This window comes from Mus caroli, unplaced genomic scaffold, assembly GCF_978045245.1.
Source record: "Mus caroli unplaced genomic scaffold, Mus_caroli_1 scaffold_13, whole genome shotgun sequence".
NCBI classification, from domain to species: domain Eukaryota; kingdom Metazoa; phylum Chordata; class Mammalia; order Rodentia; family Muridae; genus Mus; species Mus caroli.
The window spans coordinates 49,953,182-49,976,021 of NW_028227268.1; the positions used below are offsets into that span (position 1 = coordinate 49,953,182).

A 22,840-nucleotide genomic window follows, 5' to 3' on the forward strand; every position below is an offset into this window, starting at 1 on the left:
TGTGAGTCTTTGCTGTCCATGCCCATGTCATGGGGCTCATTTAAGACCGTAAGAGGGCAGGGTTTATATTTGAGAGAACTTAGAGATATCTTGTGACCAAGAATACTTCTAACCATTCGACTGGAAAAATAAATCCTTGGGAGTTCCTCGGGGTGTAAGCTATCTCCTCTGTCACAATTAGCTTCATGGATGCGTGACTTAGATAACATACTACTCCCAAACATAGAAAATCCCTACACTTGGCCATGGAATTCTGGTTTTCTTCCTTCCCGCCTTAATGTGCTCTACCACTGCTTCATAACACCTTGGGCAGTTTTGTCTGTTTTATCTTACTAACTAGAACCCAGCCCAGCTCAGTGACTAAGTTTGGGGGCTCTAGGTTTTCACTTTGCAATGGGCTCTGCAGATGATATAGCTAGTCCTACCTCTTTCCCTGCATTTCAGGGCCTGGGTATCCAGATCTCCATCCCAGGACAGCTAGGTAGAGGATTAGATGCTAAACCTTCATGGTGAGCCTTCTCTCCAGAGACACGGCTAGTCCCTTCTCACAGCTGTCTCCCAGGACCACCTGAGGAGGCTGGCTCATCCTAAGCACCATCACAGAGATGTGCCTGGGGGGCAGGAGCTGGGGAGAATCATAGAATGGATAGAAACCTTTGAGAAGGCATAGGACTGGAAATGGGATCGATTGCTGAAGCCAACGGGATGGAAACATAGCAAGAGAGAAACCCTATCGAGAATCATGGGCACTACAGAATTGCCAGCAGGTATTTGCCAGGGACTCCAAGGGACAAGAGAGTCCAGGGATGCAGGCTCCAGGCTTAGCTCTGTTCCATTCCACCTCCAGCTCCTTTTCCTTTGAGGTGACATGTTAATCACAAAATATGTGATTAAACAGTTGAGCGCTGCTTTTAAACTTCTAACAGTGGAGCAATAAGCAGGCTGTTCCAATGAAGCGCAGGCTCACCCCACTTCTGCCACTGGGGTGTGGGTCCAGTCTTGAGATTCCAACTTAGTGTTTTTCAAAGCCCCATCTTTGAGTAAGAGATGGATTTGGCTTTGGGATGGGACCCCAGACTTTTAACTCTACTAATTCCAGGTGGTGCCCTCCCCCTCCACCCCACTCCCCCACCATAGCCACAGAACTAGGGGCTCCACAGGGCTCAGAAAAGACTACCAGCTCCAATCCCTCAGACATGCGCCTTTATTTCTCCATCAGAAACAATCAGCAAGTGATCACAGCGCTCTGCTCCTGCCAAGCCATCCCTCCAAACTCTTTTTCTCTCTGAGGCCCCTCCAGAGCCTGCAGAGGGGGTAGGGAAGAGATGCAGGAGAGTGGGCAGCCAAACTCGGAGTTCATCTGTCTGCAAGATAGGCTGAGGGGGCTTTTGTTACTGGGGGGTCAGGACAGTGATGTGAATCTTGATTTACATATAAAATAATCATATTGTACACACCCAAGAAAGAGCTAAGTCACACTCCGTTTCCTGTGACAGTTAGCTAGCTTTTGTCAAAGGGGCAACAGCAGAGTTAAGAGCAAAAAAAAAAAAAAAAGAGATCCCAAAGAAGAGCAATGTATGTTCATCTGATAGACCCCCACGAGATGCTTTCTTTCAGTGGGGAGGTAGGGGAGGAAGTCCCTTGTGAAGTCACTTCCCTAGTGACATCTCTCTGACTCAAAAACTGTATGCTAGGAGGAGCAGGGCAAAGAGCAATGCCAGGGGACCAGGCAGCAAGTGACAAAGTATCACACCAGGCTAGGTGGCAGGAGAAGCTGACATGGACCCAGGGATGCCTGGAGTCTCAGACACCAGGGGCATGGATGGTAAAATTAGGACACCCTGAGCCAACCTGAGCTGAGGAAGTGAGTCTCAAAGGTGGGAATAGGGCTGAGGTCAGCCAGCCAGTGCAGGCTCACTCCTAGGAAAGGGAGTCATTGTCTAGGCCTGCCCCCTGCTCTTATGTTCCTATCTGCCTGTGATCCTTCAACCCCCTGGGGCCGGCCGGCACATATATAAACAGACACAGGAGTGGACTTGGTGGAAGTTGAGCCAAGTGGAAGGAGCTGCCTCTCCTCACGTTCACAGCTGGACCCAGATGGGTCCCTCAGACTCCTCCTACCCATAGTGGACCAGGCTCCAGACCCAAACTAAGCAAGAGGTCAGAGTCAGTAAGAAGGCCCCCATGAGTCCTCCATCAGGGCAGAGGCACTAGTTTCGCCCGTCTCCAAGCCGGGGAAAGGTTACAGAGCTGGGGTGGGGGGGAAATGCGTGGTGGCCCTGCAGTCATCTCTGGCTTCTTAGCTTCCCCTCCTGGACTCAGCTTCTGGGCCAGAGCAGTAGGGAGGGACAGAAATGGGAGATGGGAACCTGGGACCAGACGGAGAGGTAGCCATTCCTGTTTCAGGCCTGTTATGTTCAGCAGGGTCCAGGAGACAGGTGGCTGAGTGTGGGGGCAGGGGTGGGAACAGGACAAATGCCTGGATACTCTCAGTCTGAGGGCCACACTGGAGACTCCCCTCTGCTACCAGGATTTACTTCAGGTTCTTTTTTCTGGAGGGAAAAGAAAAACACAAAAAAAACCAAGAAATCATATTAAGAAAAGGAGTGAGTAATCTAGATTGCTCCCTTCAGCTTCTGTTCCCTTCAGGGTCTAGAACCTTCTACACATGGTCTATCTCTAGCCTCAAGGGCACCCCTGAGCCCCCAGGAATCCAACTGCTCTCTCTATGTCCCTTCAATATTCCCAGAGAAAACTCTCATATTTCTATTTGGGGAGTGCCCTCCATCACTGTTAGGTCCACAAGCAGGGAGTCCTCCTTGCCTCTTCCCCATTCCACATGTGGTCTGATTTCAACTGAACACACTCAAGCTGACCTTCACCTTTGCAGCCCATATAGGGACTAAGGACCCACCTCGGTCCATCTCACCTACCCACCTCCCTTCTGATGTTGGCGTCATACAAACCCCCTCAATCTGGTCCCCCCATCCTTTCCATGGCTCCTATGTCCTTAAATGAATTCTGGGTCCGCCCTGTACCTTGGACTCTCTCAGAGCTATCCCTCTCGGCTTCTCCATCCCAGCCTACAGTCCTGACAGCCACTCAGTCACACCTGAAGAGTGCCAAGTGTGAGAGAGAGGACCCCTAGTCCCAGAGCTGACCCTGCATCCACAACTCTCCCCAGGACACATCCTCGTAAATCACAGAGAAGCCACAGGCGTTGGGCCTCAGCAAAACTTCCCTAAAAGGCCACTGAGCTGGCTTGGGAACGTAAAGGGTCCCCTCTCTCACCCCCGCCCTGTCCAGCTTTAGGAGGCCCAAGGGATTTCGGCCGCCTGCCGGCCCAAGGCAGAGCTGTCTGGCCTTCTAGCAAGCACACCACTCCCCAGGGGCAGCCACAGGTGCTCAGCTCGGGTTCCCTCCTGAAGACCTGTGCTCACTCCCTTTCAGATCAAACTTCTCCAGGACCATGGTGTTCACCATTTCGGGTCAAGAAGGTTGGTAAAGGTGTGGCCTGGGGCCAATTCACCCTGGGCTGGGATTTGGTTTCTTCCTCAGGCCTCACAATCTCTACAGCTTCTATTCCAGTGTCATGTCAGTATCTTTACAGTTGCAACACTCCCCTGCCCTACCCTGTGCTTTCACACCTTTTGTGGTCCCTACTCCCTGAGAATAACCAGGGCCTCGTCTTGGCGCTTTGGGCTTTGAGTGTCCCTGGGCTTCCCTTCACAGGTACCAGCTCTATTATAGACACCTCAGCCTCCACCCTGCCAGGTTCTACCCTACCCATGTAATTTGCATTAGTCCAGAATCTTCTAGTAATTTCCCTTAGCACCCACTGGGCAGCCCTCTAATCCCCCCATCTAGGCATCACCCCGCCCCTTCTGTGGAGCCCAGGAATTCAGCATGGATTTGTATCCCAGACACAGGGATCCCCCAAGGGAATGAGACATTTTAGCCACGGGGACAAATTTTTCGTTTTTAAATTTCCTCAAGAAAATGTGCTGAGCTCCTTAGTTGCTGTGGTCACCAGGGATGAACGCTGTCTCTCAAGGAAGACAAAAAAACGTCCCCTAGCTGTTTCTCAAGGCCACGCTTCGCAAAAGAGTTTGGCTGTGGGCTGAGTGTGGAGGGAGGGGTTTCCTGGGGGGACCCTCCTGTGCTGGCTGGCCAGAAATGAAACTCAGAAGCTCAAGGGTCATACCCACTTCTCCCAGGCTTCTCCCAGGGTCAATGGTGAGCCTGAAAGAGCCGTCTATGGAGGGAGCTGAATGGCCTAGTCCAGCTGCCATCAGCCCCACTCATGGGCTCTGTGAGTCCAGCCATTCTCTGTTTAGACTTCTCCAGAGAAGAGGGAGAGGCTCATTGAGGCCTTCTTTAAAAAGACAATTTTTTTTTTAAAGTATTCAGTTAGCATGGGGGTGTGGGGGCCTTTATGGAATGGCAGGCATGGGGTTTATTTATAGCCTCCACTATTTCCTGGATCAGGGGTCACATTCCAACTAGAAGTGGCCCCCAAAGTCCCAGACGCCCAAAGCAGGTCTTAGCTAGTTGCTGAGCCCAACCCAGGTCTCTCTGTAGCTCGCTAGCTTTCTTCTCTGGACCTAACCCTGTCAGTGTTCATCCCTCCTGAATGAAGACAAATCCTCCCCTTTGTTTCCACCCATGAAAATGACACCCAAGAAGCCAACCCGGTGAGGTATGGGGTCCTGGAAGTAGTCGGCAGCTGCCTACTCTGAGCCTGTATAAATGTCCCGAGAACACCTGGATAAAGACAGGCCAGTACAGGAGGGTCAGAGGCCAAGGCCAGGACTACCACAGCACCTTATCCACATATGGGTGTGTGAGGCAGGGTGAGGAGGGGGCAGTGAGGGCTTGTGCGGGAACAGGGTATAGCCAAGTGAGGAAGCTGAGGCAGCGTGGCCCTGAGCAGTGTTCCCAATAGGCCCAGTCAAGGCTCCTACAGTGCAAGACACCTCTCCAGGCAAGTCATTGCGTCATAGCCACTAGGACTCTTTATGTCCTCCACTTCCTGACTGAAAAACAACTCTCCTACCGTGCACCTTGCATCCAGTGCAATTGGGATTTGGGAGCAAAGGCAGGCTGGAAGTAGGTGGGGAGGAAGCAGAAGGGGCCAGGTCTCCCACTTACCATCCAAGTGATTCCTGGACAGATATTTGAGGGCCTCATCGAGCAGGATGACAGGCAGAGACATCTGAAGCACCACCCCCCACTGCCGACTACTCAGTGGGGTCACCTGAAAAATGAGCTGGTAGGGGCAGGGAGGCCCGGTTACAGGCTGCCAGGGTCACTCACCCGGACTCCAGTGGGCTCTTCATGGGCATGTCCTTGGAAGCCCTTCCTTCACACCTTTGCCTACTGGGTTTCCCAGAGGTTGTGCTATCCCCCTGCCCACCCAATCCTTCCCTGACTTCCACTCAGGCCCAGGCCAACCCCTCAGCAAAAGGGCTCCACCTTTTCTGTCCCCTGAAGGTGGGACTATCTGTGGAATGATGGCTAGACACATCTGTCCCTACTGTCACTCCTGCCCAAGGCCTAGGAAGGCCTGGCACTCAGTTGGGACCTCTAGTATCTGAGGACTACTTGATGACTGTGACCCAAGGAACTGAGGAGGGAGGAGGCATGGCCGTAACTCACAGGCAGCGGTGGCACCAGGAGGATGAGAAAATGCAGAGCCATGGACATGACCACAGCCCCCAGCAGCCAAGGGTTCAGCCAGGGTGGCATGCGCAGCAGTGACTGGTTCTCAGAGACACTACGAAAGGCACAGCAACCCACTCAGGACAGGATGTCAGGCCATGGTGGGCCCACTCACCTCAGCAACCACCTCACTACCTTGGTTGTAGAACCGGGGTGGATATTTCTGTGGGCTTGGGCCCACTTTCTCTGTCCCGAATCCCCATTTCATCATACCCCAGATCTTTCTCTCCTGAATCCCAGCCCCACCGACTCTCAGAACTTATTATCAGCTTCTCTGATCCAGAGACCTCAATCTTCATTCTGCTTGGATCTCAATCCAATTCTGGTCTCTTTTGGCCTTAGACCCCAGTCTGTCTTGGACTCCTCTGCCCAGCCTACCTGTTGAGGGCGTTGCACATTTCAATGGTCACAAGCACAGATAAGGCCATGGTTGTGGGGAAGCGTGACTCAAAGACCTCGCAGTCGATGCCAGCAAACAGTGGATTGTCTTCAGAGCACTTCAGGAAGTTCCTCTGAAGATAAGGTGATAGGGTCCCCAGTGAACAGCTGTTACTGAGGTGCTGGACAGAGGAGAGGGAAGCCTCCCCTCCCCACCCCTGAGGATGAGTAGCGAGCTCAGCACTGCAAGGGATTGGGTCATAGGGTGACTATCCTGGGTGGGAATTTGTGGAGAATGGGAGCAGCTGGTGTTAGGCTGGGGAAGGCACTAGGAGGCCATGGGGTTGAAGAGGGGTCCGGGCTGGGACTCATGGGACTCTGAAATGCAGAAGTTAGGGAGGTGACCAAAAGAGACCTCATAAATACATGAAGTAATTGTGCGTTTCAATCAATACAACTATGCCTAAATAGGACTGACCTCTGGAGCAGACAAAACCCTCTTTAACTGACACTGACATCATGCAGGGTTCCACTCCTACCTGCCTTTTTGCTCGCTGCTTTCTGCTTATGATCTAGAGAAAGATGGCCAGGGCTCAGCCTTAATGCATGCATCCTCTGTAGTTTACAAGCTCTCAGTGCCGAAAGGGAAGTGCTCCTCCCACCCTACATCTCCAGGGACCTTTCTTGTTGCTCACTGGCCTACCCCGTGAGTCTCCTGCAGTAAGATGTTTGAGGATGTCTGGGAGAACTTCCGACTCGTTCTCTCTCACACTATCGGGATGAGTGTGAACACTCATAACTATTAGTCTACTTGGGTCTCCTGCACAGAACTTCATTTTTACAAGTATATATCTGAAGATCTGAAGATCTTTAAGGCCAGGGCTTAGCAACACTCATTGTGCTGTAGAGACAAATCCATCAGAGACAGATGGGCACCCTTGGCTCTGTGCATGAGCCCTGCTGCTGCACAGGGGAAACCCTATTGACAACTATGGCTTGGCTACATCCCTCCTACAAGCTGAGTTTACAGCCCCATACCCAGTTTACTGAGTAGTGTGAACCAAACCCAGACTGTCCTGCGAGTTAGGCAAACACTGTATCAACTGAGCCACACCCTCAGCCCCAGCCCAGCTTCTGAAACTGGGTTGAATCCTTTAAGGGGTCATATGACTGAGGATGGGTGTGGTGGTTCCGTTTAATTGTTGACTGGGACTTTAGAGTCCCAGTGAGGGAATCTGTAGAGCAGGTTGGCCTGTGAGTACAACTGTCTTGATTATGCTGATCAGTGTGGGACCCCCAGCCTGATACCAGGCAATAGCATTTCCTGGACCTGGGTACTAGGCCATATAAAGACAGAGAGCAAACACCTCCAGCTCAGTAGCGTGCACCTCACTTTTCTCTTTAATGGTGAAATTAGATCTATACCAGAGATCTGGGTATTATTGTTGGTTTTGATTTTTAAATGATTTATTTTTATTTTATGTGCATTGATATATGCATGTCTGTATGAAGGTGTCAGATCTCCTGGAACTGGAATTACAGGCAGTGATGAGCTGCTGGGAATTGAACCTGGGTTCTCTGTAAGAGCAGCCAGTGCTCTTAACCACTGAGTTATCTCTATAGCCCTGGTTTGGAGATACACACACACACACATACACACACACACACACTTTTATATGTGTAGGTGTTTTGCTTGCATGTATGTCTGTGCACCACGTGAGTGTCTGTGTCTGGTACCCTCAGAGGTTATCAGATCCCCCTGGAACTGGAGTTGCAGGCAGTTGTGAGCTGTTACACATTTGCTGAGGATCTAGCCCAGGTCCTCTATAAGAGCAGCCAGTGTTTTTAACTGCTGAGCTATCTCTCCAGCCCGCTTTTGATTTGTTTGAGATAGGGTCTCACTATGTATCTCTGGCTGGCCTGGAACTTGCTAAGTAGATCAGACTAGTCTCAAACTCACAGAAATCCACCTGCCTCTGCCTTCTAGGTGCTGGGATTAAGGTCCTAGTTGGCATAATTATTTTAAAATAAATTTCCTTGTGATTTACTATTAACAAGTAATAGGTTTGTATATGTATTTTTAAACCTATGTGCTTGGGGACATATACAAATTTCTTTCCCTTTTTTTTTTTTTTTTTTTTTTGTTTTTCTTTTGGCTTTTTGAGACAGGGTTTCTCTGTATAGTACTGGCTGTCCTGGAACTCACTTTGTAGACCAGGCTGGCCTCAAACTCAGAAATCCACCTGCCTCTGCCTCCCAAGTACTGGGATTAAAGGTGTGTGCCACCATGCCCAGCCATATACAAATTTCTTGGGTAAGAAAGGGTTTCAAGTAGAAAAAGTTTAAGAAGTCATGAACCAGGAGGCTGGAGGAATACCCTGGTTGTTAGGAGCACTGGCTGCTCTTTCAGAGGCCCTAGATTTGATTCCTAGCACCCACATGGAAGCTTATAACTTTAACTACAATTCCAGGAATCTGACACCCTCTTCTGGCCTTTGCAGGCACCAGGGACACATGGCATACAGACATACAAACATACAAACAAGTAAAACACTCTCCACACACAAACTTAAAAACAAGCAAACAAAATCTTTTTAAAAAGTCATGAATCAGAGTGTTCCCTGTTGGGAGTATCCCCAAAGATCCCTCTCTTGAAATCTGACAACTCAAGGCTGGAAAGATGGCAGAGACAGGCAGGCCTCTGGGGCTCACTGACCGCCTGCTTAGGTATATCTACAAATCTATGAGTTCCAGGTTCAGTGACAGACTCTGCCTCGAGAAAATTAGGTTGAGAGTAATCAAGAAAGACACCTAATGTCATGTACCCACACAGACAAATAAAACACGGTCTGCCTAAACACCCCACTGAAAAACTTGCCACCCTGAATAGGAGTCTCAACCTCCTCAGGCCATCAGACTTCCTCAGGCTGCCAGTTTTTTGTAGAGACCCTCTGACTAGCACTTCCACACTCAGTTATTTGTGGCCAAGCCACAGCGAGTGGTGTTTGATGAACATTTCCCAACCAAGTGGCTGAATGAGAAAAGGAAGACCCTAAGGACTGCTGAGAAGAAAAGATCCCATCAGGCTAACTGGGGACTTAAGGAGATGTCTAATGTGACTCTTAGGTGTCAGCTTCAGTGACCAGGCAGACAGTGGATCTGAAAGGAGATGGAAGAGAGATCACTATGGTGAGACTGGGTTTGCACAGGCCTGTGAGAATCTCAGGGAAGGAAACGGCATTTATAGGGTTGGATCTCAGAAGAAAGGCGATCCCTAGAGATTTGGGGTCCATGTTCTAAAGCAGCAAGGATCTACACAGATCCTTGTTCTCAACCCATGGGCTGCTGTGACACCCCTGGGAGGCATCAAATGACCCTTTCATAAGGGTTGCCTAAGACCATCTGCACATCAGATATTAAATTCCAATTCATAACCATAGCGAAGTAGAAATGAAAGTAGTTTTATGATTGGGGGTTACCACAATGTAAGGAGCTGTATTAAAGGGTCACCAGTGGGCTGCAGAGATGGCTTAGTGGTTAAGAGCACTGACTGTTCTTCCAGAGGTCCTGAGTTCAAATCCCAGCAACCACATGGTGGCTCACAGCCATCTGTAATGGGATCTGATGCCCTCTTCTGGTGTGTCAGAAAACAGCTACAGTGTACTCACATACATAAAATAAATAAATAATTCTGTAAAACGTGGGTAGGGGGGTGGCAGTCACAGCATTTAGGAAGGTTGAGCACTCCTGGTCTAAAGAAAGGTGAAGACAGTGATGTGTGGAGGCACAGCCCAAAGCTACCGTGGGAGCCAGAGGTGCTGGAATGATCAAGGATGGAGTGATCCCTGGCTGAGGTAAGAGAGAAAATAGCCTTTGAAGGAGGCAGGGCTATGCTCTGTACCATGGTGGATGGACTCATGGGCTTGAGGGCTGCTGGGTGCCAGAACATGGCTCTGGGGCTGCATCCTCTCCAATAATGTAGGTGGCATACTCTAAGGAAAGCAACACTCCCTCAGCAATTCCCTGTACATTGCTCTGTAATGTCTGCTTCAATCAAGCCAAGGGCCTGAAGGACAGACAGTAGCTGAGAGGGGTCTAGCTTGCTTCCAGAGTTGAACTGAGCTAAGGCTGCTCCACACTGTGCTGTGCGGTTGTAGGTTCCTGCCAGTCATGAGATTCTAGAGGTCAGTGGGTCCCATCTGAGAAATACTATGTGGGTGATTCGATTCTCTTCCTTCAATCTCTTCAGTTTGACCCTCAGCCCAAAGTCCCACCATTTCAGGGCTCACACCTCTGGGCCCTCAATGTTTCAGGGTTCTGAGGTAAAGGTAAGATACCTAGTACCCTTTAAATGATTGTCAGAGAATAATATTTCCTTGAGCTGGGGGCTGTGCTGGCCTTGTGGCCTTCCAGGGCCAAGAAAGCTACTTGGAGGATGGTGTTCACACCTGGAGATGGGAAAGGGGAGCTGCAGGCCAGGCTCGGAGGCTGAGTCTCTCTCTGGAACTCCCTCATCCTCATAATCCATAGCCCCACCTGTCTGGTCTCTACTTGCTCACCAGCTGATAGAAGGTGACTTGAGGTCCCTCGGTGTCATACAGGAACCACCAGGTGGCGGCAGCCACTGTAGCCAGGCCTACATACACTGTGGGCAGGGGAAGAGGGGACACTGTAGTAGGCAGGTGAGGTTTTTAGCTATGCATGTCCCTTTCCCAATCATCCCCTGAATTTTCCTCTCCCTCCCTAAGCCATGGTATGCTAACATCTATCCTGTGCCAATGGTAGGCCCTCAGTAGTAACCTGACAGGCCATACTCTTAGGCATAGTGACTGATCCAATTTGTACTAATAAAAACAGGTCTGTGACTGTTATAAAAATTAACCCAACGTCTCCCAGGGCTCAGGAGATGACTCAGTGGATACAAGTGAAGATCCAAGCTTGGGTTCCCATCACACATGTAAAAGGCTAGATGCAACTATGTGTGCTGTAACCCCAGGACTGTGGGTTTGTAGGGATACCAACAGGAGGATCACCGGAGCTTGTTGGCCAGTCAGCCTAACCCTCCCCCAGCCCCCACCCTCCAAAAAGGGCAAGCTCCAGGTTAGTGAGAGACCTTATCTGAAGGAGAAAAGATAGAAGCTGATAGACCAGACCACGGCCTGGATCCAGCCATAGCCTGTGCCTAGTCTTTTCATTCACGTGAGCCCACAGAGTCTGTTAGCAGATGTTGGCTGAGTTGCATTATCTGCAGCCTGCAAACCTAGGATGCCCCTGAAGGCTGGAGCCCTGCTCACCTCCAATAGCCAAATAGCGGAAAAAAAGCCAGCCACTGATGAGAGCCTCACGGGGATTCCGAGGCGGCTTCTCCATGATATCCAGATCTGGTGGGTTGAAGCCAAGGGCTGTGGCCGGTAAACCATCTGTTACCAGGTTCACCCAGAGCAGCTGCACAGGGATCAGGGCTTCGGGCAGGCCCAGAATTGCTGTGAGGAAGATGCTAAAACCAGAGTCACGGGCTCTAGCCCAGGCAGGCCAGCTACCACTAGAGGGTCCAGTTACAGGTCTCACCCCAAGCTGAAGGAGGGGCCCTCCTCAGCTTCCTCTGCAGCCCAAGAGTGAGGGACATGAGGATAACAGGACAACCAAGGACAGGTGGGTGTATGCACACATACCACATGCCCAAGTATCAGAGATGTGCAAACACTCAACACCTGTCACACATAAACACAAGCAATCACCCATGTGCTGGCCCAAAAGTGCAAAGATGCAGAATCCACATGCATTGAGTACATGTGAGCTCACACATCCAACAGGCATCTCTCCCATGCAAACAGAAATGTGAACATAAGCACACTCTGTTACAAATCCTGTTTGTGTTTATATTCAATAGTACATGAGAGTGCACACACATTCCTAAGCATAGACCTCTCACCTGAACACACTATACATACACACACATATCAGTGCATGCATACATGTAGACACCCTGTTGCCCTGTGGTGAAGTTGCTTCTCCAGTCTTATGGGTCTCAACAGAAGAAGCTATGAAGAGGAAGACCATGGCTGGGGCGGGGGGGATTGTAGAGGATGCTGGATTGCACCACAATCCAGGGGTGGCCCCCTCAGGGACAGAGCTGGTTGGTACAGGGGCTTGGAAGGAGGGAGCATGGAGCCTCACCAGACAACCTCGCCAACATTGGAGGAGATGAGGTAGCGGATGAACTGCTTCATGTTGTTGTAGATGGCCCTGCCCTCTTCTACTGCAGCCACAATGGAGGCAAAGTTGTCATCGGACAGCACCATCTCTGCTGCTGACTTGGCCACAGCAGTGCCTGAGCCCATGGCGATGCCGATCTCTGCCTTCTTCAGGGCTGGTGCATCATTCACCCCATCGCCAGTCTGTGGGCCGGGCCAGGTAGGACACACCTGAGAGACTTGCCTACGTCCTCTTATCCCAAGCAATCCTAGTTAGGGGATGTCCCCAAGGTCTCAGACACAGGGAGAAGAAATGTGGTGGGATCAAGAATGAGCTTTGAGAGTAAGCCTGTAGTCCCAGCCACTCATAAAACAGGGGCAGGACAATCACAAGTTCAAGATCAGCTTGAAGCCTGTATTAAAATGAAAGTGGGGAGAGAGAGAGAGAGAGAGAGAGAGAGAGAGAGAGAGAGAGAGAGAGAAGAAGAAGAAGAAGAAGAAGAAGAAGAAGAAGAAGAAGAAGAAGAAGAAGAAGAAGAAGAGAAGAGAAGAGAAGAGAAGAGAAGAGAAGAGAAGAGAAGAGAAGAGAAGAGAAGAGAAGAGAAGAGAAGAGAAGAGAAGAGAAGAGAAGAGAAGAGAGAAGATGATCTTATAAATTGGTTTGACAATGAGATTAATGTAGGCTAGGGTGAATGGACAAGACCAAGCCTAGGTCTACAGATGATGATGAGGCAGGGGTAGGGATGAGGTGAACCAACACTGAGGACAGGCGTGAGACTCAGGTTCGATATGGAGTCGATCATGAGACTGAGATTGCGGGGAAAGCTGAAGTCAATCCAGGGATGAGGTAATGGTTATGGCCCAAACTAAGGGTTAGCTTTCTCAGATACATATGGGAGTCAAGGTGAAGGACAAGTTCTAGACAGGACTCAGGCTGAAGGTAAAAATACAAATTAAAATAGAGGTTGGAGTCAAGGTCGTTGTCCTTATGATCAGTGACATCATTGTCAAGTTTGGAAGCCAGACTGGAGACCAGGTCAAGATTGACGTCAGCATAAAGAACTGCACAGTACAGGGGAATCAGAGTCAGTGTCTGTGGCCAGTTCTGGACCAGGTCAACACTCAAACACATGTCAGGATTAATCTTAATGTAAACGATAAGAGGCTCAAAGGGCTGGGGGGGGGGTCACCTCAATGGTAAAGCACGTGATTAACAAAAACATTTGAAGATCAAGTGTAGAGTCAAGGTTGACAGCAAGACTAGGTTACAGCTGTAATCAAATTAAGCATCTCCCAGGCTCTGCCCCCCCCCTCCCCCGTAGCCTCACCATGGCAGTGATCTCATTAAAGGACTGTAGGTTCTCCACGATGTGAGACTTGTGTGCGGGTTCCACACGGGCAAAGCACCGGGCAGTGCGACAAGCCTGGCGCTGCTGCTCTGGGCTGAGGTCATCAAACTCACGGCCCGTGTAGGCCTTGCCCAACACATCCTCCGTGTCCCCAAAGATGCCAAGTCGGCGGCAGATGGCCACAGCTGTCCCTTTGTTGTCCCCTGTGATCATGACCACTCGAATGCCAGCCCGGGAACAGCGTGTGATACAAGCAGCCACCTCTGGTCTCGGTGGGTCTAACATGCCCACGCAGCCCACGAAGGTCAGGTCTGTCTGTGGGGAGGAGGCAGGGGCAAGCACAACCTGAGTCTATCCTTGACCTGTTGTGTGCCCGGCCACTGCAGGAACCCGGCTCTCAGCACCCACCTCGTACTGTACAAACCGGCTGCAGTCATCCAGATGCATGTCCTCCTTCCTTGGGGGTGTGTCCCTGGTGGCCAAGGCTAAGCAGCGCAGTGTGTCAGAGCCTGAGCCCCAGTCCCGGATCTTGGCCAGGATATGCTCTCTGGAGGTGGTGCTCAGGGGTGCTGTTCGGCTACCCACTCGGACTGAGCTACAGCGCTCAATTACACTCTCAGGAGCTCCCTGCAGAGGGAAGGAAAGGAGTCAACTCTACCCAGCCAGGTCCCTGGCCTTCCTTGCCACTCCGTAGAGAAAACTGCAAGCCACTACGGATGGACGAAGGCCGACAAAGAGAGCACAGAGAAGGGAAGAACCAACCATTCTTTGTAAGTTCAGTATGAGAAAAGCAGTTGGGCAGGCAAGGTCACAGCCGACCACCAGAGGTCCCCTGTCTCTACCAGCCCACAAACGAGAAGGCTGGCTACAACATTTGCATGTCTGGGTGGGCTCAGCATCTCTCATGGGAACCTGTGTCTCCTCCCTGCTTGCCTGGTAGAATGGGATTCTCATTCTGTAAGGGCCCCCCAGCAGCAGGGAGGCATGCTAAGTGCCACTTGAAAGAGGACATGCAGTGTGGCAGGTGTGACCCTGGCAAGGTAGCTTTGGTGGAGGGTGACTGATTCCTCAGTTTCATCAGGGGCTCACCTTGGACCTCACCTGGGTCTAGGATTGTTTTCTGGCTAACCTATCAGTGGCGTCTTCCTCTTCTGTAGCCTAAAAACCCAGGGGCTACCTTCTCTGAATGGCCAGGGTCCCAGGATAGAAGTCCTGTCCTTTTACAGGGACTAAGACCTTCACTTTAGGACCAAGTTAGGGATGGGCTTCTGAGAGATTCTAGTGCAACTTTGTCATTCCCATAGGGCACCTCTCTGTGGAGAGGAGCACCAGTGGTCCCAGAGTCCTGTGACAAGGCAGTGTGGTCCCTTTGCCACTGGATGCTGTTCTCAGGTCCCCATGGCATGCTGGCCACTCTCACTCCACAGCATCACATTACCAATGGGCCTCACGGCTCCCTGATCCTCCCCGGGGCTGCACTCTGGGGGCTTTGGTTGGTTTTTTGTTTTATCTGTTTTTCCTTTCTATTCTTTTTTACACGGGGTCTCTTACATAGCCCAAGTTCATGAACTCAAACTCACCAACTCTCTTATCTCTGCTTCCTCAAGTGCTGAGATTATAAGCATACACCACTTGGTTTACGTTGTTCTGGGGAACAAACTCATGGCCTCTTGTACTCTAGGCAAATACTCTACCAACTGAGCTAAGCTCCCTTGGGTATTTTAGAGACTGAAGACCAGATTGCCTCCCCTACCCCACTCCACTCCCCAAATCCCAAGAGTTACCCCAGGTCACACAGGCAGACCCCACCTTCACAAACATCTTGCTGCCCTGGACCTTGGGGTCAGCACGAGTAGGTGTGCAGTACACAGACATGGACTTCCGGTCCCGGGAGAACTCCAGGGTGAACTCTTTCCGCATGAGTTGCTTGATAACCTGCAAGGTCCAGGCATAAAGGACAGAGCTGACAACTCTTGCCTGCTCCTCACTAGACACCCAATAAGACTCCTCTTCCCTATGACCTATACTCCATACTTCTCTGACTCTGGCATTCAAGGCTCCCACCTTTTTCTCCCAAAACGTGTGCACTTTCCAACTGGAAGCCTGTATGCACAGCCTGCCCTTTCCTCTCTCTGCTCCACAGATTCATCCTGCAAGGTGCCCGAGGTCCTCTATCCTTCCTTGAAGCCTCCCCAAACCTGTGCTTTTCTCTTTCACATCTCCAGACACCCCAGAACCCCTGGCTATGCAGCCAAGGCTAAGGCCCATTCTACTCACTGAGTTGCAGGCGCCAGCACGCTCCACCCGCGACAGTCCTTTCAGGTCTGTGTCAAACACATTCATCTTCTCTACCAGGCAAGTCAGGGCTGTCTCTGTGGCCTCTCCTACCTTCTCATACACACCCTTGGCCTGGAGGATCACAGTGCACAGGATGTGAAGGCTTCCTGCTGTCTCTACTTATTTTGAGATGGGATCTTGCTATATACTCAGGATGGCCTCAGATTCACAACTGACTTTCCAGCCTCAGCCTCCCAAGTGCTGGAATTATATGAGCACATCTATCTACACACAGGGCTTCCAGGTTCTTCTTGCTGAGTCTCAACGCTGCTCCCTCATCATACAGTCCCCCCCACCCCCACCCCCCACCCCATCCCCTCTCCTGTGTTGTAACCTTCTGTGCTGCTGTCTGCAGAGAACATCTTTGGGAGAGCTAACGCGGCTACACCAGTCCTCTGCACAAACCCTTCAGTGGCTGCCTGCTTGCCCTTGGCTGAGCATGGAAGCTGACCTGGCCTGGCTTAGTGTTCCTGGAAGGCAGGAGCATCCTCCCATATGTTCCATTCCCCTGCTCCAATCACACAAATGATATTCAATGTGTGTCACAGCTAGATTTTCCAGAATGAGCCTTCCCCGTGCTACACTGTCTACTTTAAAGTCCACTCATGCCCTGTCCACCACCCAACGTCTTCCCAAAGCATCCCTGGCCTTCCAGCCTCTTACATGGCAGCCTCTCACTCCTACCTGAAGAGACCCAGGGGGGCAAGGATACAGAAACAATCTGAGCAGAATGAAGAGGGTTGGAAGTGAGGGTGTCCAGGGGTGATCATGTTCTTAGAACATGGCCCACTGAAGCAGCTAAGACCACCAACCAGAAATAATGAGACGCTGGGCAAAGGAAAAAGGTCTGTCCTGAGAAATGGAACCTGGGGAGGTTATGTAAAGAGTGAACGCAAACCTCATTGTAGTCCAGCGCAGAATCATTGCAGAGGGCACAGATGGTGGCGAGCTCCACGAGCCCATCAAACTGCCCACAGCGCACAGGCTGCTCCCCTTGCCTCCTGCAGAGAGTGAGAGGTCAGCACAGGGCCTAGCCCCGCCCCTGAGTGATGGCGGGCACTGGCCCCGCCCCCAAGGAAACCACTCCTTAGGGCCCCTTTGGTAGCTCCGCCCACTGGATCCCACCTTGGCCTCACTCCCTCACTCACACTTCGCCCTCTGGGGTGTACGTGGTACCAGAAATGGTGAATTCATGCAAACGACAGGTGCCTGCCTCTGCTTCAGCCACCACGAACATCTGCGAGCACAAAAGTGGGCTCAGGTTAATGGAAGTCTGACCCAGGAGGATATCTGAGGCAGTTCGAGGAGAATCACCGAAGGGTCTTTCTTCTCTACTAGACTGAGAAAGAGTGAGTGTAGGGTCCAGACTAGACACCTGAGACAGGGCTCTGCCCAGAGGCGCCAGGCTCTCAGTGTCCATTTGCTCGGGACTCCTGAGGGTTTTGTGGCCCATTTTTCAGTGCCTGAGACCACTGCCAACACGAGAGGTCCCTGGTTGAGCAGGATACCTGAGCGCTTGTCCATCTCTTTGTGCAGCCCCTTTTAATTGCTTAAGGTTCATTTCTCCACCAGTGACATAGGGAGAAAGTGGGCCCAGAGCCTGGCTGAACAAATACTTCTCTACCTTCAAGTAAGAAACACGAATCTTGCTCTGAGATAGTTTCCTCCCATCCAGAGATGACCCCAGAGAATGACTCTATGCTCAGAGTCAGTCCCTACCTGCCCTCTCCCCCATCAGGACAGTCCATTTCCTGGTCCATCAGCCAGCTGAGACCGATTTATTGCAGCTCATTCTCAAGCCAGTGACCAGCCTAGCACCCCGAGGTACTCTGTGCCATCCCTTCCTTCTTGTCCTCTCTGTTCTGGGACAGTCTTCTAACAAGCAGGATCCATTACCCAACATGCTCAGCCACTGGCACTTCCCCACACCATGCTCGGATCTTTATTTGAATCAAGGAGCACAGAACCGGTAAAATCCTGCTAGGATTTAGTCAGAGGACGCAGGCCAGCAGACCTTGCTCATGCCTCTCTCCTATGCCAGGCTCTGGTGGAATTCCATGGGGCTGTAAGGTCTAGAGTCCTGAGCCAGTTCCTAGGACCTACTAGGCAGACTGAGAGCAGAGGCAGGAGAAGCACGATGAGCGCCTGGGGAGGTGTGAAACCCACAACAGTCACCATCTTCCCAGCTCTCCCTGCTGAGCTAGAATGGACCTCTGTCCCCTGGAATTCCAGCCAGAATCCCTGAACACATGGACAGTGGACCCAGCATGTGGGATCAAGTGCCCAGGAATAAATAATTGCTGCCCTATAGTCCTTCCCAGGTCACTGGAGCCAGCCTATCTGGTGACAGGCATCAGGTGTACAGACAAGCCAGAGCAGGATAGAATCTGGGTCCAGTGACATGAGGACTGCACTTGACTCGCTCTTGGATCCTGGCAGGGCTCAGATGTAGGTTTCAGATGAGGAGACTAAGGTCCAAGGCTGGAAATGACCTGCCCTGGATACCGCAGTGACACAGAGCCTCAGGGATACAGCAAGGCAAGCACTGATGCAGTGTTTATACACATGGAAGACCTCATCTGCTGCTCCCCACCACCAACTGGGAGACAGAGCACAGGTTCTCCATCCTTTACCCCTCAAAAAGGTCAGGCAGCCTAACATCACCTGACACCAGCAGGCCCCACCCACCCCAGCTACCACTCACCCTGCAGACAGACATCTGATTGGTGGTGAGCGTCCCTGTCTTGTCAGAGCAGATGACCGAGGTGCAGCCCAGTGTCTCCACAGAAGGCAGGCTCCGCACAATGGCATTCTTACGTGCCATACGTCTTGTGCCCAGGGCCAGGCATGTAGTGATGACTGCTGGGAGACCCTCGGGGATAGCAGCCACAGCTAGGGCCACAGCGATCTTGAAGTAGTATACTGCACCACGGAGCCAGGATCCACCGTGGGCCGGGTCAGCAAAGTGGCCGATGTTGATGACCCACACAGCCACACAGATCACAGAGATGGCATGGGACAGCTGCCTCCCAAATTCATCCAGCTTGCGCTGCAATGGCGTCCGCTCAGGCTCTACAGCCGCCATCTGGCTCCGAATCTTGCCCAGCTCTGTGTGCAGGCCTGTAGCCACAGCCACACCCAGGGCTTTGCCTGATGCAATATTGGTACCCTGACCAGAGAAGGACAAAGACGTTTGCTTGGCCTCTGGCCAGGGCCTGGAATCCCTGACTTCAAACCAGAGCAGGCTTTTCTGTGTGGCTCTTCTTTCCAGACTTATGCAGTGTGGTATTTATTGGATGTTGGTCAATGAAGACAAGAATTTAAAGGGTCTCTACATGTCCTGGGCTTAGCATAGTGCCCAGCACAAAGGAGGCTCCAGGTCTGATATCAGCCATGTGTCTCAAGTCCAACCCATGGAACCCATCAAAATAGGACTCATAAAAAGTCACTATGGCCACACAGGAAAAAGTGTGGCTGACAATGATCTCAGGCAAGTAGTTTACAAATATTTACTCAAGAGTCTAAAAAACCTGAGGCTTGCCACTCACATTTCCAAGGCCCTGGGCAAAAAACCCAACTCCTAGTATAGAGGACAGGTAGCCTTGTACTCCAGTGCCCTGTTCTTCAAAATGTCCCTGTGGAGGCCCAAGATGTAGTCTCCTTAGAGGCTGCCTGGTGCCCCTTTGGATGGATGTGGAGATGGTAAGAGCACAGGTGTTAGTGGCAGGTAACCCTGCCTTTCCTTCACGCAGAGCAACACATCCTTACCCTGCTAGTTAACCACAACTAAAGCCAAGACCCACAGCAAGCCACAGACACCCCTATGTGTGTCACACCTCCCTCCCCAGCTCATCTGCCCTGAACTCAGGCAGGGCTCTTGGGAGGAGCTCTGAGGACCCATGGTGTTCACTTCCAAGGGTGCTCCTCAGCCCCCCATGCCTTGGTGTGCTGGAACACGGTCTAGCTGAATTGTAGCTCCCTCTGTCACTTCTGTTACTCTCTCCGGCCAGGAATATTTCAGCTGAATGACTTAAGGCACCGTCCCTCTCCAGTTGGAGGCACAGTGTCCTAGCAGGAAAGAGAAATCCCTAAGGCCTGGATGTCTGAGCTCACATCTCAACTCTGTTGCTCATTCATTGTGACCTTGGGCAACTGCCTTAACCTCTCCCAGCCTGTTTCCTTGCTGGGAAATATAGATAACAAGATACAGACAGCCTGATTTCAAGCTTGTTGTATAGCTTAAACAAACTATCAAGTTTAAAGGGCTTAGATGAATGCCAAGCATGCAGGGCTCAGTAAACACAAGCATTATGGTTACTATAAATTTGCACTTGTTACCAATAACCAAGAGGTCCATTGCTACAGGACTTTGAAAATGTAAAAAAAAAAAACAAATTATATGCCAGGCAATGGTGGTGCATGCCTCTAATTCCAGCATTCAGAGGCAGATGGATCTCTGAGTTAGAGGCTATACTGGTCTACATAGGGAGTTCTAGGCAACAGTATGTGTATGTATGTGTATGTGTATGTATATATATATATACATACATATACACATATACACAGAGCTGTATAGTAAGATCCTGTCACAAAAAAACTAAATAAAAATACATTTTAAAAAGTGACAAACAAGGGCTGGTGAGCTGTCTCAGCAGGTAAGAGCACTGACTGCTCTTCCGAAGGTCCTGAGTTCAAATCCCAGCAACCACATGATGGCTCACAACCACCTGTAATGAGATCTGACATCCTCTTCTGGTGCATCTGAAGACAGCTACAGTGTACTTATTTATAATAATAAATCTTAGCCGGGCGTGGTGGCGCACGCCTTTAATCCCAGCACTCGGGAGGCAGAGGCAGGCGGATTTCTGAGTTCGAGGCCAGCCTGGTCTACAAAGTGAGTGCCAGGACAGCCAGGGCTACACAGAGAAACCCTGTCTCGAAAAAAACCAAAAAAAAAAAAAAAAAAGAGTGCTATAATAATAAATCTTTGGGCTGGAGTGAGCAGAGACTGAGCGAGTGGTGTTGACCAGAGCGAGTAGAGGTCCTAAATTCAATTCCCAACATTCACGTGAAGGCTCACAACCATCTGTACAGCTACAGTGTGCACTCATATACAATGAATAAATTAATCTTTTTTTTTTTAAAGTGACAAGCAAAAAAATGCATTACATTTGTTTTTGGTTTCTATGTGTGGCAGGTGAGCATGCATATGCCACCATGTGAGTGGGGAGGTTGGGGACAACCTGTGGGAGTCAGTTATCCCCTTTCAACCTGTGAGCCCTGGGATCAGGCTTGGTGGTAAGGACCTTTATCAGCTGAGCCATCGCACCACGGCTCCTATGGGACTATTTTTACTTTCCAGGCTGAGCTCCAAGCATCCCCAAAACTTACAGAAAACAGCATGTTCTTCTTGTCCTGGTTCACGGCTCGGGGGTCTGGAATGGCATCTGTGTGCTTCGTCACAGACACGGATTCCCCTGATTGCAGGATGAGATATGAGAAGCTCCCCCTGGAGACAAGCCCATCACCTGGCCCCGCCACCACTTTACCTGAGCCCTTGGGGCTCACCTGTCAGGATGGACTGGTCCACTCGAAGTGTGGTGGACTTGATCTCGATGAGACGGAGGTCAGCAGGTACCTTGTCTCCCACTGTACAGGGAGAATGGCAGGGCTGAGAGTGGTCAGGAGCCCTAGCCCCAGCAAAGCCAAGAAGGCTTTCAGAGACAAGGCTCCACCAGAGGTGGAGTCCTGAGCTATGTATGATCCTTCAGGCAGACCCCAGCCACTCTGGCCACATTCTCTCGATCTGTCCAACAGGGTTTAGGGAGGTTCTAACAGTCATTCCTCTGAAGTTCAAGATGGAAGCAAAGAAAGAAACAAGGCTCCCTGGAGTCACGTAGTGAAAAGAGAAGGACTTGGACATACCCACCTGCTACTTCCACAATGTCCCCAGGGACAATGTCCCTGGCTCGGATCCTCTGCACACCCTTGCGGTCAGACCGGATCACCTTACCCATCTCAGGCTCATACTCCTTCAAGGCCTCAATTGCACTCTCTGCGTTGCGTTCCTGTGGGACAGAAGCAAGCAGGTGGTCCCCTTTTGCTGCCCCAGGAGGCCTCCCCTTGAGAGTAAAACTCTTATAGCCTAAGATCGATCTGAAAGTAAGAAGCCCACCTGCTGATGGAAGACCCCAGAGCCAGCCCACCCTGACTCCTCCCACCTGCCACACTCCCACGATCGCATTGGCCACGAGAATTAGCATGATGACCAGGGGCTCCACGAAGGCTGTTGTGGTCTCCTCACCCTCCTCGAACCAGGCCAGGACCTGCAGGGTCAGAGCTGTTAGTCCAACTGTGTTAGGAGCCCCCACCCCCACCCCCGTGAGCCCCTTGACTTTTAGTCTCGGAATTCTGTCTATTCCCCTGGGGGGATCCAGGCCTTAGAGAGATAACCTTGGTAGAAGAAGAATGCCCACCTTATAGATGTGATGGACACAGCCCTCATCCCAACCAAACCAGCCTCTGAGGGGGCAGAGGCAGCTGGAGACCCCTCCCTGTCTTCTCTGATTTTCACTATGGTACTCAATTGGCAACCCCAGATACTCCTGGGAGCTTGTTAGAACCAAAGTTCTCAGCCCAGCCCAGATAGCCTGAACAGAAATCACTAACAAGCCTTCATGATTTTGGTGAGTGTTCAGGTTCAGGGTCCTCCATTCAGAGGAACCTTATTCCCACTACAGAATCTAAGCCTTAATGAGACTCAGGTCAAGTCTCTTATCCACCTCTTGGCCTAACTGGGGCCTTGTCACCTCCCTTGAAACCCCTCAGTGCTTCCTTCTGTTCTTTGAAGAGTAGAGGCAT

General features: G+C 51.0%; 1 protein-coding gene across 2 annotated transcripts in view; it reads right to left on the reverse strand.

Moving 5' to 3' along the window:
• Positions 1 to 1,181: 1,181 nt before the first annotated feature.
• Positions 1,182 to 22,840, reverse strand: part of Atp2a3 (ATPase sarcoplasmic/endoplasmic reticulum Ca2+ transporting 3) — a 33,032-nt gene continuing 11,373 nt past the window's right edge. Inside the window, exons 4-22 of one of the 2 annotated variants that reach the window (XM_021175669.3) lie at positions 22,201 to 22,305; positions 21,909 to 22,047; positions 21,548 to 21,628; positions 21,371 to 21,456; positions 18,684 to 19,148; positions 17,128 to 17,216; positions 16,878 to 16,980; positions 15,920 to 16,051; positions 15,452 to 15,577; positions 14,051 to 14,269; positions 13,622 to 13,957; positions 12,277 to 12,497; positions 11,394 to 11,596; positions 10,659 to 10,744; positions 6,100 to 6,233; positions 5,659 to 5,776; positions 5,152 to 5,269; positions 4,679 to 4,764; positions 1,182 to 2,552 (exon numbers count right to left, since the gene is read on the reverse strand). In XM_021175669.3, coding sequence (XP_021031328.1) covers positions 2,490 to 2,552; positions 4,679 to 4,764; positions 5,152 to 5,269; positions 5,659 to 5,776; positions 6,100 to 6,233; positions 10,659 to 10,744; positions 11,394 to 11,596; positions 12,277 to 12,497; positions 13,622 to 13,957; positions 14,051 to 14,269; positions 15,452 to 15,577; positions 15,920 to 16,051; positions 16,878 to 16,980; positions 17,128 to 17,216; positions 18,684 to 19,148; positions 21,371 to 21,456; positions 21,548 to 21,628; positions 21,909 to 22,047; positions 22,201 to 22,305 — 2,910 coding nt within the window. In that variant the 3' untranslated portion in view covers positions 1,182 to 2,489. The remainder of the gene's footprint in view (positions 2,553 to 4,678; positions 4,765 to 5,151; positions 5,270 to 5,658; positions 5,777 to 6,099; positions 6,234 to 10,658; positions 10,745 to 11,393; positions 11,597 to 12,276; positions 12,498 to 13,621; positions 13,958 to 14,050; positions 14,270 to 15,451; positions 15,578 to 15,919; positions 16,052 to 16,877; positions 16,981 to 17,127; positions 17,217 to 18,683; positions 19,149 to 21,370; positions 21,457 to 21,547; positions 21,629 to 21,908; positions 22,048 to 22,200; positions 22,306 to 22,840) is intronic. The other variant, XM_029484026.2, reaches the window with a different exon arrangement.